Source organism: Eumetopias jubatus, unplaced genomic scaffold (assembly GCF_037043125.1).
Source record: "Eumetopias jubatus isolate StellerSeaLion01/CBP00866 unplaced genomic scaffold, mEumJub1_p1.0 scaffold_13, whole genome shotgun sequence".
NCBI classification, from domain to species: domain Eukaryota; kingdom Metazoa; phylum Chordata; class Mammalia; order Carnivora; family Otariidae; genus Eumetopias; species Eumetopias jubatus.
In genome coordinates, this window is record NW_028274819.1 from 99,019,109 (window position 1) to 99,037,271 (window position 18,163).

At 40.9% G+C, this 18,163-nt stretch overlaps 1 protein-coding gene across 4 annotated transcripts in view; it reads right to left on the reverse strand.

Annotated features, from left to right (window-relative positions):
- The window catches only part of KMT2A (lysine methyltransferase 2A), a 77,422-nt gene that overhangs the window by 47,610 nt on the left and 11,649 nt on the right, over positions 1 to 18,163 (reverse strand). For all 4 annotated transcript variants that reach the window (XM_028105745.2, XM_028105743.2, XM_088017926.1 and 1 more), the window contains one exon: positions 1,699 to 1,768. In XM_028105745.2, coding sequence (XP_027961546.1) covers positions 1,699 to 1,768 — 70 coding nt within the window. The remainder of the gene's footprint in view (positions 1 to 1,698; positions 1,769 to 18,163) is intronic.

Below are 18,163 nucleotides of genomic sequence, written 5' to 3' on the forward strand. Positions count from 1 at the left end.
TTCCAATGTCTGATATGACTCAACATTCTTCTGAGACTAAAATCTCCCCTAACAGGCATCAAAAGACATTTATGCCAGTATGATGAACATTTTAGACTATGGAACCAACTTCCTAACAGAACAGAAATCAACAAAGGTCTTACTCTTGAGCTTTCCAAATATAAATGTTTTTTTCACCAATTAACTTGAAACTTCCTTTAATACATTAAGGATTCATAAATCCATTCTCAATATATATTAATTACAACAAAAGTAATGGACTAGGAGACAGCAAGAAAACTAAGTTTCATTTCTTAAATAATGAAGCATACCCAGATGGTTTAGAAAACAAAAACAAGACAACATTCAAGGTAGACTGATAACCATTCAAGGAAAGGTTGTGAATTACTCCTACCCAGAAGTATATCACAAGATTCCTTATCATCATGCTAGACTTGAACCAGGCCACTCATAGGGCTTTATTAATCCGGAACACCTCTTCTATCCAATTTTTAAAAGAATTTTTTGGTGGACAAGGAGAAAAACCAAAACAGAGAAGAGTCCAGCTCTGTTAATCACAACATATTCAGAGAACTCAAAAGTCAGTTATGAGTAACTGCATCATATATTTTCCCGGCCTCATTTTGTCATCTAGAAATGGAGGGTCAGACCGGATGATCTCTAAAATCACGTTCCTATAGGAAGTTTTAGGATTTCATTGCATCTTCATGAGAACACGGCTACTATGTATGTGGCACAGACACTGGGGTACTACAGGCTAACTCCTCCCGACTAGGATGGCAACACTCCTGCCATTTGGGAAAAAAGATACTGTCAAGTTATGTGTTTCAATTAAGATTACTATACAAACATTAGGACTCTTAAATGAAACCCAAATGCTAACAAACATCAAGAACTAAGTCGCTGTCAAAGAGCAAAACCACTAACGACATTATATTTAACTAGACTGTCCATCCAGATCAAAGCAAAGCAAACCATAGAAGTCAGAATGGCAGCACAGATGGAAAATGTTTTTTTCCTCAGAAGATCCCTCCCCTATACAGACTAGAATTCTGCAAGCCATTGCATGTTATTTCCACTGAGGACTGTCTCTCAGGAAACTTCTCGAAGTCTAGAATTTCAAGACATTCTAGATATTCTCTTGGCGAGAACAATGACAAATATCGCTTAAAAATGGAAATACCCCCATATCATTTTTATTTTATTTTAATACAGCCTTTCAAGGATCAGGTAAAATAAATATTTTGTTTTTTTATTTTATTTTATTTATTTTATTGACTATAGTAGACCAAATTTCATCTGTAAAAAACAACAGTCAGATTGTTCCCAAAGTTGTATATACTACCGTATCATTCAAAAATCTATGAATCTGAGGATGCTCTGAGTAGGTTACCTTCAATTCAACTACCAGGTCTTTTAGTCATTCCATGGAAACTGACCACACACACACCCCCATGCCCCCCCCACCTAGTTCCCAAAGAGAAGCATTATAAAGAATAAAGCATAAGTGGCCTGACAGAGAAGAGCCCTGTAAAGAGGTCTAGCTCATAAGCCATCTCTTACTTAGTGCGAGAGAAAGGGAAGGATGCAACCCCCCCCCACCCCCGTATTTAAGATCATCCTTTACATGCAAAGAAAGCAAGGGGAAGCCATGGTCTCTTAACAAACAAAAGGCACCATGCACTTAACTGGCCATACCTGAAGGAGACCTTGTGGGACTTCGTACTCGGACTTCTTCATCTGAGCCAAAACCTAAGAACTGCTCATCCTACAACAAAGGAAAATTATTTTAAAATCAGAAACAAAAACACAAGTGTGAACATATCCCAAAGAAATGCCCAGAGGAGACACAAATGAATTTGGAAAATCAGACTCTATATATTAATCATTATCATTTATATGGATAATATAAAACAAGTAATATTGAAATAAATGGACCCAGTCATACAGCTTCATTACAGACAAATAGGAGCTGTGTAGTAATTGAACAATGCATTGAAATGTCATCTTTGGTGCATAGTACACAGGGGATAGTCCTTAATTTCAAACTATAGATACAGCCCAAAACAATTAAAGAATGGCTTTAATTCAAGCAAGCAAATCAGTACAATGGCAGAAATATACAGCTCCAATAAAACAAACAAATCTTTTCAACAAGTAGATAAGTTTACACACACATAAGGAATAACATAAACCATATCATAATCTCTTGTCTACTAAATACTAATAGAGACTGAAATTGCCATAATTGTCAGTTCCTTAACTCAGGAATTGACATTTAGATGTGATTTCTATACATTTGAGATCCAAAGATTCTCAACATGCATTTTATGGCATCAATTTAAAATGCCCTGTGATAAGAGACTTAATGGTGGGCAGCAGCATCTGTGAAAGGGATCATGAATTGACCGCATACAGGATGAAATAATGCATTCAAGAAGAACTTACAGAAGCATCTTACTCTGTTATACTTGGAAAAGGCAAAAGGCAAAAACTTCCCCTTACCTCTAACTTTTAACCTGCCCTTTCACAAAAATCCTTAAGGATTTAACTTATTTTGACAAGTTCTCAAGAAAGGTGGTCTATTTAAACAAACTGATTAACAGAAATTCACTGATTCAGAAACAGTTCTTTCCCGAAAGAGACAAGAGACAGAATTTCAAATCCCTGAAACAAAATCCACATACAAGAATAAAATAAGGATTGAGAGACAGATTTTCTTGAACCTCCAATTTATACTGATAAGCCTAGCCCCAAAATATGTTCCAACAATTAAAGCCCCAGTTTTCCTCTCAAGAGCAAAGACCACATGCATATGGACAACATCTGTGGATTTTCTGAAAAGTTGTTTCCCCAGTTAGTGTAAAGCTAGAGTCAGGTGCTAATCTGTTCAACCACTTATTAATCAGGAATATATGAAAAGATACATGCAACCTTTTAGACAAATTAGCAGGTTCAGCTCTTAAATTTAAATGCTTTAAGAAGCAAAATGTTTGAGTCCAAGACCTTGCAAACTACGCAACTGAGAGAGTTCTTGGAATCTAAGGTTTTTGTTCTGAATGCTAACATTATTAAAGCATTTAACTATTTAAGAAAAACCTGAAATTATCCTCTTCAAAGGGATTTGTCTGAAAAGCACTATAATTCTAAGAATGTGTAAAACCTAAGTTTAAAGAATACAAGAGTAAGGTGCGTGCTTTTTACAGGGCTTTCTCTCATCATTAAATTAAATTTAAATTCTTATTATGAATATTATTTGTGAATAAGAATAAATCTACCTCTTCACCTTAAAACAAGTTAGGACAACCTCATACATGTGGGGCTTAACCCCAAATAAATTTCTGGAATGACTCTCAAGAGTTTACACTTGCAAACTACAACATTACAAAAAGAGAAGCCCAAACTCACAAGACCCAATTAATCCAAAAACCTGTCACAATAATGGAAATTCCATACTGTTAAATTTTTTTTTAAAGTAAGCTCTATGCCGAACATGGGACTTGAACTCAAGAGTCCCAGATCAAGAGTCGCATGCTCTACCGGCTAAGCCAGCCAGGTGCTCCCATAGTGTTAATTTTTTAAATATACTTTTGGGCAGGAAAAAAGGACATTTAAAATAGTAATCCTACAATGTACTTTGAGGAAAAAAGCAGGCAAAGAAAATAGCCCCGTGGTAAGCTGCCTCAAATGCTGAAGAAAAAAAAAAATCAAAAACAACAAAAAAAATGGCAGTACCTTAGGATTTTAGAGGGGCCCAGTCCACCACTGGCATGTCGGCACATGACATGAGTAAAGAGCGCACGTGGACCTCGACTGAGGACTTAGTTCTAGCACTTCCAGGCTATATGATCTTAGACAAGTAACTTACTATTTTTATGTCTCAATGTCTTCATTTACTTAAATGTTGTAAGGAGTAAATGAAATAATTTATGCAAATTATGTAATTACATTATGTAAAATCACTCAGAAAATTATAAGGCAACATCCATACTGTAGTTCTTATTGTTGATGTGGTTTAGACTGGAGGGGCCAAATGACTTGCCTAAGATCATACAGTTAGTTACAAAGATTTCCTACCAAAATAGTTACAATTTAAAATTATAAATATTTAAAGGAATCAGATAAATAATCTCCAGTACAAAATTTGCTATTCCTTCAGCTACTGTGAAAGTTAACATGACGCCCATTTTCAGATCCTTAAAAGTTTGATTTAACTCATTCTTTTCCTGCATTATCCTCATGGAACGACACGCTAATCTAGACACTTGACAAAGACTTCTGGAGGTTTCCCAACACTATCCAGGGACTAACTACACTGCTACATGCATGAATTTTATGCTCCCAGTGCTGCAGGGAGAGAGTTCTCTAGCAACTATACATATAATAACTAACATGTGAAGTATCCAACAGGTGAGGTAATAAAAGATTACTAATCCTTAAAAGAAATGGAAGAGATCCACACTGCTATGTTCACCATCAGCCACCCTGGTGAGGCACTATACAATCCTAATTGCCATGCGCTCCAAAACAGAGTACTCCTGAGCTGTCAAGCGGTAACAGAACTAACTGCCAATGTTTAAATTTCACAAGTACTTTCCAACATGACAGAAAGTGTTAACTCTTTCCTTATGATCTCGTAGTCGGAATAAGAAAAGAATGAGTAGTCAAAAAAGACTCCACCTCCCCCAAGAACTTTCTTTTCACTTGAAATATAGGTTGACTTCTTCAAGCTTGCTTAAAAAGTAACTACCAATTGCTTAAATCATCCAGTTAAACCAAAAACAAAAGCCTGCATTGTTATGTTAAAGAGCTCTAACCTGACTCTGAACTTTCAAGTAAGAGCCGTAAAAAAAAAAAAAAAAAAAAAAAAAAAGTGGGGCGCCTGGGTGGCTCAGATGGTTGAGAGTCTGCCTTCAGCTCAGGTCATGATCCCGGGGTCCTAGGATCGAGCCCCACATCCGGCTCCTGGCTCAGCGGGGAGCCTGCTTCTTCCTCTGCCTCTCTCCCTGCTCATGCTCGCTCTCTCTATCTCTGTATCTCGAATAAATAAAATCTTAAAAAAAAAGAGAGAAAGAAAGAAAGAAATCGAAGGGAAGCCAAATCGAGAAAGCGCTGGGAACGAGCTGCTACAAGAGGGTGCTTGCTCTGTGGAAGTCCTTCCTGCCTCCCTCTCATCTCGCTGCCATCACCCCCTTTCACAGGTGGGGTTCCTGGAAGATGTCAACAAGGTAACAGTGCTGGCCTCCCAAGGATTTGGACTTGCCTAAAAATCAAAAGGCTAAGACCAAATGTCTACCAAAAAAGCCAACAAAGGGAGCTGCAATTAAATCCACGCTTGGCACTGTAGCATAAGCCTGGACAGCCCTGAAGACAGAAAGGACAGGAGACACCATGCTACACATGATCAAGTATTCCTGGGAACTGGGCCCAAACAGCCATACATCACACACACTTTTCCTTTCAATATGGCTTTCCCTGATGAACACAGCATTCCAAAGACAGAGTAGGGAAGAGCCAGCAAACCGATGCCTTCTGAACAGTGATGTCCTTGGAGTCCAGACTGCCAAGATTTTAACACTTTCCTTCCTCCAAACATAGAAAAATATCCTTGCCAAGTGGAGCACGGTAAAATACTATTCTGTCATATTTAGCTTCCAGTGATCAAGAATGCAATGAACCGGGGCGCCTGGGTGGCTCAGTCGGGTAAGTGGCTGCCTTCGGCTCAGGTCGTGATCCCAGGGCCCTGGGATCGAGCCCCACATCGGGCTCCCTGCTCCATGGGGAGCCTGCTTCTCCCTTTCCCTCTCCTGCTCCCCCTACTTGTGCTCTCTATCAAATAAGTAAATAAAATCTTAAAAAAAAAAAAGAATGCAATGAACCTATCTAATGTCACTTCCTAAATGAAATCTAACTGTAAAAATAACGAATGTGTAGAATGTCTGTCTTTATGACCCATATCCCTAACTCTAGGATAACGAGTTATTTGAAAACTTCTGGCATACCTTTACCAGGTACACACCTCTACCAAATTCTACTTTATAAGTACCTTAACATTTGAGGATTTTTATTTTAATGGAAGAATTTTAATTCTTTAGAGTCTGGTTCTATTTGTAAATGATGGGGCAACAGGAATATTTTTTTTTCCACCAGAGAACCTAAGTGAACCCAAAATAAGTATTCAGATAATAATGTTTACATATGAAATATAAAGAAGACATTTGAGAAAAATACACGAAATTCTGTGTTTCAAGGAATTATGTACTACCAAGCCAACTTTTCAAACAAAGCACTATTTCTTTCACTTCTTCATTCATTCAAAAACCATTTATATGCTTGCCATTTATATGCTATCTGCTCCAGATGCAAGGATAAGTAAGACATGATTCCTGCTCCCAAGAAGTATCCAAAGGCAGACAGGCAGGTGCATGATTTCATTCTTCCTTTCAAAAACCAACACCAGTGAAGGATAAAATACTATGCAACTCGTATTCTGGAATAAAAAATTGGCTTACATCTTGGAACAGTTCATTCTTCCTTTTATATTAGTATTCGGCTCATAGAGAAACATTCAACAAATTTCAGAATCCTTCCAAAGGACAGCAATGTGCATTTCCATCCCTCAGTACTGCAACTAGGCACCACTCCAGCATTAGCAATCAGAGTTTAGGTAATCGAGACCTAAGCCATCTGCACTGATTAAATGTGACACAGTTCCTAGTAACACCAGTGATCTGATAAACTTTCAACTGATCGACCTCAACGCCTTTTCCTCCCTGCCCCTAACTAAAATACATAGACTTTTAGTTCCTCCCTTAGATTCTTCCCAGTTTACCACAGTCAGAGCAAAAATCACTCACCTGGAGTTCTTCACCTCCCAGGCTAAGGTGGAGGTACCAAAGCTAATTTGGAAACTTTTCTATTAAATAAACAAGCTCAGCCGCTTCCAGCCTCAGATGAGTAGGGTCTAGGATAAGTCTGCTCACTTTCTTTTCTGGCAAGAGACTCCTCTGCACTTTGGAGCACTGAATTAAGTGGTAGGTTTCTCAGACATGCCCCTTAGCAACCGTATCTTTGCATATTTGGTCTCCAAAATGTTTAGTCTTAAGAGTTTGAATAATCAAATTTCTTCAACTACAAAGGTTTATTGGTGAATCAACTGGAGATTAGCATCAATAACCACAGACAGTATCAAAATCACCCTAATACTCTAATTGTTCGAAATTCTTTGAAATTTGAAGCTTCTAAATTTTGTTATCATCATATATGGCTTCATTATATGAGGAGGCCACAGGAGAACTAAGAAGATCATGAAGAACAACCAGAGAAGATGAAGAAACATTGCAGAAGCCTACTGTGTATCTCAGTCCTATAGCTAAAAAGGAGTAACACGGCTCCTTTGGGAGTTTATTCCAGTTAGCTATCACTTCTGCTGGCACATTTCCCTTTGTGTCTCCTGCTTCAAGCTCTAAAACAACAAGGTCTTGATGTTGCATTTTAAAGACATGTACACATAATTACTAGTACTTAATTAACACAAGGGTTTTTTTAAAAATCTGTTTACATGTTTATTTCCTTCTCTAGAGTGTTCACTCTTTGAGGATAGGGACAGTGTACTCATTTTTTTATTCCCCGTAACTGGCACAAACTTGGCACTCAAGAAATGTTTGTAAAATGAAAATAAAAGAAACACAATTGTTTATAAAACATTAAGTAGCTAAGTAGCTACTGTGGTAATAGCACTGTAGTAGAAAATACTGGTGGATTCCAAAGAATTAAACAAAATGATTCTTCTTTTTAAGAATGCTGTGAGAGTGGGTGCCTGGGTGGCTCAGTCGGTTAAGCATCTGCCTTCAGCTCAGGTCATGATCTCAGGGTCCTGGGATCGAGCCCCACATCGGGATCCCTGCTCCTCAGGGAATCTGCTTTTCCCTCTCCCTCTGTGTGCTCTCTCTCTTTCTTTCAAATAAGTAAGTAAGTAAATAAATAAATAATCATTTAAAAAAAGAGATGATTAAATTAATGGAATACAAGTGTGTTGCCTGCCATGCTGGAGGAATACATGTGCTAATGGAATGAATACAGCGGCACAGCAGAAAGACAGACCCAATGAAGGAGAAAGGGTCAGGAAGGCCATTACAGAAAGGACGAAAACTTAATCTAACTTTTGAAGGATGAGAAATCAGGGTCAGGGAGAGAACAGTACAAACAAAGGCACAGACGGACAAGAGTACATGGCGTGAAACAACAGTGTAGGACGGCTGAGGCCCCAGCCAATGTGGGTGGGAAAGGGGCGTATGATGCTGAAGGGGGATAAAAAAGACAGAGGCAGGTCATGAAAGGTGTTAAATGCCTTCATGAGTTTGAAGTTGATCTTCAGGGACGAGCGGGCCTCATCCCGAAGGCTCTACAGCTCGTCCACAATGCTTTCAGGTGGGCGGAGGCATGATTAGATTTATGTTTTCTTTTTTTTAAAAGATTTCATTTATTTATTTGACAGAGATAGACAGCGAGAGAGGGAACACAAGCAGGGGGAATGGGAGAGGGGGAAGCAGGCCTCCCGCGGAGCAGGGAGCCCGATGCCGGGCTCGATCCCAGGACCCTGGGATCATGACCTGAGCCTAAGGCAGACGCTTAACGACTGAGCCACCCAGGCGCCCTAGATTTATATGTTCCAAAAGATCACTATGACAGCAGTGGGTAAGCAGAGATTGCCTTTACAACCATAGGCAGGAAAAGTTGTAAAATGACAGCAGCAACACTGGGGATTGGGGGAAAAGGGCAGATTCCGCAGACAGGAAGCAAATGGACAAAGTTTTGATATGAAGGGTTAAGGCAATAGAAAGAATCAATAAAAACTTGCAGGTGTTTGGCCTAAGTTGATTAGGTTTGTGGCGATATTTACCAAGATTGGGAATACAGAAAGAAGAAAGGTTTATAGAAGTGGGAAGGGAGATCACTTCAGATAACTGAATTTGAAATGTCCATCCAAGTTGTAAGACAGGATAATGATCTGGAGAAAACACATGTGATTCCATGAAAAAAATATCTACATACACACACACATATGAATGATGAAAGTGTACGTATAAATGCAAGCAATCACCCAAGGACAGAATAATGAGAGAAAAGGAGGGTCAATGGCAGATGCCTATAGAATACCTACACTTCACAACATAAAGGTGAAAGCCAAGGACGGAGATGAAGATGGAATGGCCAAGAGGAAGGTCATGAGTGGTAGGCTCACAATAGTCAAGGGAAGGAATATATAGCAAGGGATGGTCAAGTTGGGTAAGGGCCGAAGCTTGTACAGTGGGAGAACAAAATTGGGAGGTCACCCCTAACCTTAACACAGCCAACTTTAATGCAGTGTTGGAAGCAGGAGGAGCCAAACTGCAGTGGGTGGAGATGTGATTAGAAAGTGACAAAATGGGGGGCGCCTGGGTGGCTGTCAGTTGAGCCTCTGACTCTAGCTTTTGGCTCAGGTCGTGATCTCAGGGTCGTGAGATGAAGCCCCCCATCAGGCTCTGTGCTCAGCAGGGAGTCCGTTTGAGATTCTTTCCCTCTCCTGCCCTCCCCCACCACCCTCGCCACTCACACAGGCATGCACACACTCTCTCTCTACAATAATTAAATAAATAAAATCTTTTCTTTTTTAAAGATTTTATTTATGGGGCGCCTGGGTGGCTCAGTTGGTTAAGCAACTGCCTTCGGCTCAGGTCATGATCCTGGAGTCCTGGGATCGAGTCCCACATCGGGCTCCCTGCCCGGCGGGGGGCCTGCTTCTCCCTCTGACCCTCTTCCCTCTCGTGCTCTTTATCTCTCGTTCTTTCTCTCAAATAATAAAAAAAATCTTAAAAAAAATAAAAAATAAAGATTTTATTTATTTGACAGAGAGAGACAGCGAGAGAGGGAACACAAGCATGAGGAGTGGGAGAGGGAGAAGCAGGCTTCCTGCCGAGCAGGGAGCCCGATGCAGGGCTTGATCCCGAGACCCTGGGACCATGACCAGAGCTGAAGGCAGACGCTTAACAAGTGAGCCACCCAGGCGCCCAAATAAATAAAATCTTAAAAAAAAAAGTGACAAAATGGAAATGAGTATAGCCTCATCTTTTGAAAAAACTCAGTTATGTGGGAAACAAGAGATAGGGCACAAGGCAGGGAAAGATCAGCTTGGGAGGATTATTTCTTGAGTACAGTATGTTTATATGCCAAAGGGGAACACAGCAGCAGAAAAGAGACTGTAAATCCTCAAAAGCAAAGCAGTAATAAATGGAAAAAGCACTGGGAGGATGCATCAGTCCTGGGAAGGAATGAATACAAAGCACAACGGAGGGAAATTCTCTTCTTTTAGGAAAAGGGTTAAGCAAGGATTTAGTCAAAGAAGTTCATGGGCAGGAGTAAGCTGAGAAATTTCTCTGGAAGTACAGGCAAAACTTCGTTTACATAGGCATCTGTCAGATGAGAAACACAACAGATTTCTCCAGCTTCTCTCAAAGAGGTTTATAACCTACAAAAGTTTTTAAGAACACAGTTCTGCAGGACATGTATCACGGACAATGGGTAATTAATAAATGGGATGGGGTGCCTGGGAAGCTCAGTCTGTTGGGCATCGGACTCTTGGCTTCAGCTGGGGTCATGATCTCATGGGTCGTGGGGTCGGCCCCTGCATGGGGCTCTGCGCTTGGTGGGGGGGGGTGGACGGTGGGGTCTGCTAGAATATTCTCTCCCTCTGCCCCTCCCCCACTCACACAAGCATTCTCTCAAATAAATAAATCTCTTTTTTAAGATTTTATTTATTTATTTGACAGAGAGAGAGACAATGAAGGAGGGAACGCAAGCAGGGGGAGTGGGAGAGGGAGAAGCAGGCTTCCTGCTGAGCAGGGAGCCCAACGCAGGGCTCAATCCCAGAATCCTGGGACCATGACCCGAGCCGAAGGGAGACACTTAACGACTGAGCCACCCAGGCGCCCTTCAAATAAATAAATCTTAAAAAACAAGGAGAATAAATGGAAGGATTATTTCTCCCCACAATAATGGGGAGAAAATCAGATGTAAGCATTAGTAAAAACTGATCTGGTTGGGAAAGGGTAGCCACAGCAGGCTCAAGATAAGAGACAAATGAAGTACCAGAACCTTGTTAATTCTAGGATGGTATGGTCAAAGCTGATACAATAAACAGCAAGGAGCTACCATTGGTTCTCAGATGTAGAAAAGGCGTAACTCCGAAGTTTACTCTGGAAAAGGTGTACACGCACACACACACACACAATTAGAGTAGGAAAGAGACTGAATAAAGGGAGACCAGATAGCAGTCTACAGCCATGATTTGAATGGGACTGGCATTCATTCACTCAGCAAATATTTACTGGGAACGGCTAGGCACTGTTTTAGACTCTAAAGATACACTGATGAAATTCCTGCCCCATGCGGCTACAATTTAGTGGAGACAGAAAATAAACATACAACAAATAAATAAAGAGACCAAGGCAATAGGATCGATGGGAGTTAGCTGTGGGGGTTATTTTCCGTGGTCAGGAAAAGCTTCTCTAAAGTGATGGTTCACCAAGGACTGGCAAACTATGGGTCACTGGCTAAATCTGGTCTGCCACCTGTTTTTGTTCAGTCCATGAGCTAAGAATGGTTTTTAACATCTTTAAATGGTTGGGGGAAAAAAAAAAAGAATATTTCGTACACATGAAAATTATATGGAACTCAAATTTCAGTGTACATAAAGTTTTATTGGGACACCTCCATGCTCATCCGTTTATGTACTAGCACTGCCGATGCACTACACTACAGCAGAAGTGGGTGTTACAACAGAGACCATTTGGCCCTTTGCAGAAAAAACTTGCTGAACCCTGGCTTAGCCCTAAATGATGAGAAAAAGACAGACATATAAAGATCAGGTGGAGGGGCGCCTGGGTGGCTCAGTCATTTAAGTGTCTGCCTTCGGCTCAGGTCATGATCCCAGAGTCCTGGGATCGAGCCCCGCATCGGGCTCCCTGCTCCGCGGGAGGCCTGCTTCTCCCTCTCCCACTCCCCCTGCTTGTGTTCCCTCTCTCGCTGTCTCTCTGTCAAATAAATAAATAAAATCTTAAAAAAAAAAACAAACAAACAGAGAGATCCAGGTGGAGCAGTATTCTTGCTTGATAGAAAGTGCAAAGCCCCAGAGACAGCCATAAGCCTGGCATGTACGGCAGACCAAAAGGCCGGCCTGGCTCTGTAGCAGAATGAGAGAATGAGAAGAGATGGTGCCAGAGAAGCAGACCTGACCAGAGGCCAGAGCCTGTATGGTTTTGACGGCCACAGGAAGGAATGTGGATTCATTCTGGCAGGGGGGGACAGAGGGTGAGGCGAGTGCCCCTGACAGATTTAACGAGAGGGAATAATAAGATTTGACTCGTTTACACTTGGAGTGCATAGTTCCTGTGTGAAGAACAAGCTTTAGTGAGGTAAGAACACAAGCAAGGAGATGATGGAATAGTCCAGTGGAAAGATTATAATGGGTACGTCGGGTTTGGGTGGTAGAAATGAGAAGTTGGATTTAAGGTATTTTGGAGGTAGCACAGAAAATTTGCTGATGGGTTACTTGGGATATGAATAAAAGAGAGAAATCAGAGGTAACTCTTAAATTTTAGGCCTGAGCTATTGGGTAAATGGCAGAGTCATTCCCAAACACAGAGAAAAGAGGAGATCAAGATTTTTTGGCTATGTTAAATGTAAGACACATTAGATATCCAAGTGCTTCAATGTGTACCTGTTTTCTTGCCTGGGAATAGTAGTGGCTACCTCAGAGAGTGGTCAAGATTAGGTAAAATAATCGATGTAAGGTACTGAGAATACTGCCTAGCCCGTAATAAACAATAAATGCTAACTACTCCTATTATTATTACCCAAATGGAAATGCCAAATAGACATTTCGTTATATAACCCTGGTACTCCAAGAAGTAGTCAGAGTTAGAGACAAAAACTCAGTCGTCCCTGGGCATGTAGACAAGGCCTGGGTGAGACCACCTAGGAGGAGGGTATAGCCAAAGGCGGCCTCCTAGACGACCCCAACATTCAGAAAAGTGAAGCAGAGGGGGGAAGCCATATGGAATACTGAAAATTCATGGCCAATGACTTCAGAAAAGAGCAGGGGAACATAGTGGTACAGAATCCAAGAAAAGAAATGTTTCAAGAAGGGAGTGGTCAGCCGATTCAATGCTGCCCAGAGGTTTAACAGGATGAGGACCAAGAATTATCTATTCAATGTGGCGAGACTGAGCTCCGTGAGGACTCTGACAAGAGCTATTTCAGAGGAACCAGGGGGAGAAAGCCCAGCTGCAGTGGCTGAGGAGAGTGAGGTGAGGAAGTGGACAGCAATGACACACAGCACTTACAAGGAGTTTTGCTGTGAGAAGGAACCGAGAACTGGGTAGTCGCTGGAGGAGGACATGAGGTCAAGGCTTCTTTCTTTCTTTTTTTTTTTATTCATGAGAGACAGAGAGAGAGAGAGAGGTGGAGGGAGAAGCAGGCTCCCAAGGAGCAGGGAGCCCGATGCGGGACTCGATCCCAGGACCCCAGGACCACGACCCGAGCCGAAGGCAGACGCCCAACCATCTGAGCCACCCAGGTGCCCCCCCCTTTTTTTCAAGAAGGATTATATTAAGATATTTAGGTGCACCTGGCTGGCTCAGTCAGTAGACATGGGGCTCTGGATCTCGGGGTCCTAAGTTTGAGCTCCACAACAGGCATGGAGTTTACTTAAAATTAATTAAAATCTTAAAAAAAATTATCAGTTTTATATGTTAATGAGACCAATCCAGATGTGAGACAAAAACTGTGGATTCAGGAGAGAGGTGATAATTGCAGGAACAACCCTGAGGAGATGAGAGGGATGGAATCCAGAGTATAAGAAGAGAGTGGTACTTCTTTGACTGTAGAAGGTGGCAGAGGGTGTGGTAGTACTTAAGTTCCCTTTTAACAGGAAGGGAAAAGCTATTAAAAATCTTAAGAATATTTAAATTATCTCGATCCACATATTACACTTGGTATAGCTGACTCAAGAATCAGTAAATCAGGGGCGCCTGGGTGGCTCAGTCGTTAAGTGTCTGCCTTCGACTCAGGTCATGGTCCCAGGGTCCTGGGATCGAGCCCCGCATCGGGCTCCCTGCTACGCGGGGAAGCCTGCTTCTCCCTCTCCCACTCCCCCTGCTTGTGTTCCCTCTCTCGCTGTGTGTCTCTCTGTCAAATAAATAAATAAAATCTTTAAAAAAAAAAATCAGTAAATCAGTAAATGAAGAACACACCTGAACTGCTCCCAAGGACAATTCTGTTAATATTAGTTGTGAGAACTTCAACCTTCAAATGACCAATTTCCAAAATATCTTGCAAAGTATTATAATTTTAGTACTTATATTCACGCTATATTTTAAGCAGAGCTCAGGAAAAAGAAGTTAGATAGTAAGTTCCATGAGAGAAGGGACTTGTTCATTGCTAGTGCCCCAGTACTTGATCATCTGTCTGGTACATAAAAGATGTTTTTTGAAAAATGAATTAGAAGGACGCTTGGGTGCACAGTCGGTTAAGCATCCGACTCGGTTTTGGCTCAGGTCATGAGATTGAGTTCAGTGAGAAGTCTACTTCAGATTCTTTCCCTCTCCCTCCCTCTCTGTTCCTCCACTTGCTCGCATGTGTGCTCTCTCTCTTTCTGTAAAATAAATAAAATCTTTTAAAAAATGAATTAGATTTTCCAATCTCTCTCCATTTCTTATGTGTACAGTGATACATTTATGAATGTCACTTGGGAAGGTGAGCCTCATTGCAAGTACTTTTTTATCATTTGTAATGGAAGAAAATATAGTGACGTCTAACTCATTTCCAAAAAGTGGAATACAACAATAATTAGAAGGAGAGAAGGAGAGAAGGGAGAAATATAATATACTCAAGCATAGTCAAATACACAGACATTAAGAGACAAACTTCCTAAGCCAAGATGATTTCTGAAAGCAACTACCAAGAAACGTATGCAGTTACTGAACTAACATCATAGTCTCTTGTCAACAGATTGTCAGGGGTATGGCCAAGGCCAAATTTTCTCTTGTTATTGGTGCATTAAAGAGAATAGTGGTTATTTGAATATATAACAGCTAGGAAGAGATTTAAACTGTTTTAGGGGCACCTGGGTGGCTCCATCGGTTAAGCATCTGCCTTTGGCTCAGGGTCGTGGTCCCAGGGTCCTGGGATCAAGCCCCATATTGGGCTACCTGCTCAGCGGGGCGTACGCTTCTCCCTCTCCCTCTGCCCCTCCCCACTGCTCGTGCTCTCTCTCTCACACTCTCTCTCTGTCCCAAATAAAAAAATCTTTAAAAAAATAAAATAAACTGTTTTAAATATGATCTCTGCCTGATATTGAGAAATGTTAACACAAAAAAGTCACCTAGGATTAAAGAGTGCAAAGCCAATAATACTCTTTTTTTTTTTAAAGATTTTATTTATTTATTTGAGAGAGAGAGAATGAGAGACAGAGAGCATGAGAGGGGGGAGGGTCAGAGGGAGAAGCAGACTCTCCGCTGAGCAGGGAGCCCGATGCGGGACTCGATCCCAGGACTCCAGGATCATGACCTGAGCTGAAGGCAGTCGCTCAACCAACTGAGCTACCCAGGCGCCCCAATAATACACTCTTGTTCAGTAATAACAGCTGGTAAAATTTTCACCCACACAAGAATGAAGTTCAGTTTTCAAATATTTAATTCAATTCTACCTAGCAACTGCCACCTGAGAAACAGAAATATTACCCAGTTTGTCATTAGAGAAAGAAGTAGTACTCTTCATCCTCATTCCATGTCAACAAGGGCAAAAAGCAAAGATGCTCAAAACAGCCAAGCAAATGAGGCAGGTGAACCCCACCCATCTCATAAAGTAGCTCACTGGTGAAAGAAAAGAAAAGAAAAGAAAAGAAAAAGAAAAGAAAAGAAAAGAAAAGAAAAAAGAAAAGAAAACACAGCAAATGAATACACTACATCAGATAGTAAGCTATACAGATTCTTGGCAATGCCCCAAATTATTTCACAGGATATTAAAAAACCAAACCAAAACAAATCAAGAAAGGTGTATCTCCAGACTCCTAGGTTCCAAGTCTGAAGCAGAAGAAATAAGCCTGATATACTATAGAAATTAAGTTAATCATCACCATTCACAGGGTTTATTCTCTGTTTAACAGGAAAGTACCACAACATGGCCAGATCCATTTGAATAGGACGGAAAAATTAAGCCAACAAACACCAACATTGTTTTCAGAGATGGTTCTTTTTATTACGAGAGGTTTGGGTCCCCCATATGCCAACTTTAAGTAGTTAACTTCATTTTGAGTTATATGCTCATTCGATTATAAGATTCTACTACAAAATTTCAACTTTCTTCTTCCAGCTTTTTGGTCCTATCTTGGTACAAAAGGTAGGGTGCATCTTTCCTTGAGAGGGCAGATGCGCTGCTGAATGACCAAGAGCAACTCCAGTAACACGAGGTTTTCACAACTTCCTTCTTTCTGAAGGTAAATAGGGTTATCGTTCAGTAAAGTCAGTTTTCTGAAGGAGCAACGTGAAGTTAGATGACAAAAGTGAACATTCTCCTTGGCAAAACAACAAAGCTACCAAGTCAGCCAACATCATTTTGACCTAATATTTTTCAGGAATTAATGTTCAATGTAAGAGTTGGGAAGTTTTGTGTTAATATCTTGAAAAACCAACTGACTCTCCTGACTACCACATCATATTTGGAAGTTTGCCATCACATTCTGAGAAGCCCACATTATGTGGCATTAACCTATTAAAAAAAAAAAAGTCCCTGGTGTTTTTTTTATTACTCCAGCTCTAGAGTCTCTCAAGTAGAATACAGAAACATGACAATTATTATTTGCCTTCATATTCGTTTCCTTTCCAAATTTAAACCTGTATGACTAGCAATTAAAAGTTCCAGGAAAAGGGGTGCCTGGGTGGCTCAGTCGGTTAAGCGTCCGACTCTTGATTTCGGTTCAGGTCATGATCTCAAGGTCATGGGATGGAGGGGCTCCGCAGGGATTCTCTCTCCCCCTCTCCCTCTGCCCCTCCCTGCCCCCCCCCAAACTGGCTTCTGCTCTCTCTCTCTAAAATAAATAAATAAAATCTTTAAAAAAAAAAAAGTTCCAGGAAAAGCATGAATCTCTTATATTTCCAATTCCCAGAGTTTCTTAAGTGACACCCAATTTTACGATTTTCAACCACCCTTGAATTTACCACCACTTGCAGAATTCCTGCAAGAATCCAGCTACCTTTTAACTCCAGTCATTTAATGAGATTGGTTAAGAGTGGACGGCATTTGGGGCGCCTGGGTGGCTCAGATGGTTAGGCGTCTGCCTTCGGCTCAGGTCATGATCCCAGGGTCCTGGGATCGAGTCCTGCATTGGGCTCCTTGCTCAGCAGGGAGTCTGCTTCTCCCTCTCGCTCTGCCTCTCCCCCTGCTTGTTCTCTGTCTCTCTCGCAAATGAATAAATAAAATTAAAAAAAAAAAAGAGTGGACGGCATGTACTATATGAAATTTAGAAAATTCATTATATGTACATAACCTTAGATAAATCTCGTATCACTTCACCTAAAGGAAGGCATTTATATATAATTCCAGTACTAAGTTCAGCAGTCCTGAAGTGTCAATAATTCAATCAAGGTTTTGGAACTACCAGTTGGTAGGAAAAAGAGCCGGTGTTAGTATCAGCTCTGCCCAGACTCTTGGTGATCTATATGAATAATCCCAATTCACAGTTTTCATTCTGACTCTACAGGAAATGCTTTCTGCAACCCAACATATCTAAGAAGGTTTCATTCTGAGTGATGCAAGCCCTCCACAGAGCCTCAAAAGCCAAGGGTCAGAGGCCTTTGTAATCCTCATTCACATGAAGCAAGCTTGTATTAGATTGGAAAGGATTTACAAAGCACTTATAATATGTCCACAAGCAGTGATAACCCTACCAAGGGATATTCTGCAGCACATCTCTTTAAACCACAACTGAAAATGGACATAAAAGCTACACTTATTTGTTTCCCCAGTAAGACCATACCTACTGTTTTCCCCGGTTTTTCTTGATGTTAAGATTTCTCTCTTAGCTCCATTTACTACATTTTTATTCTCCTATAAAACTACTATAATA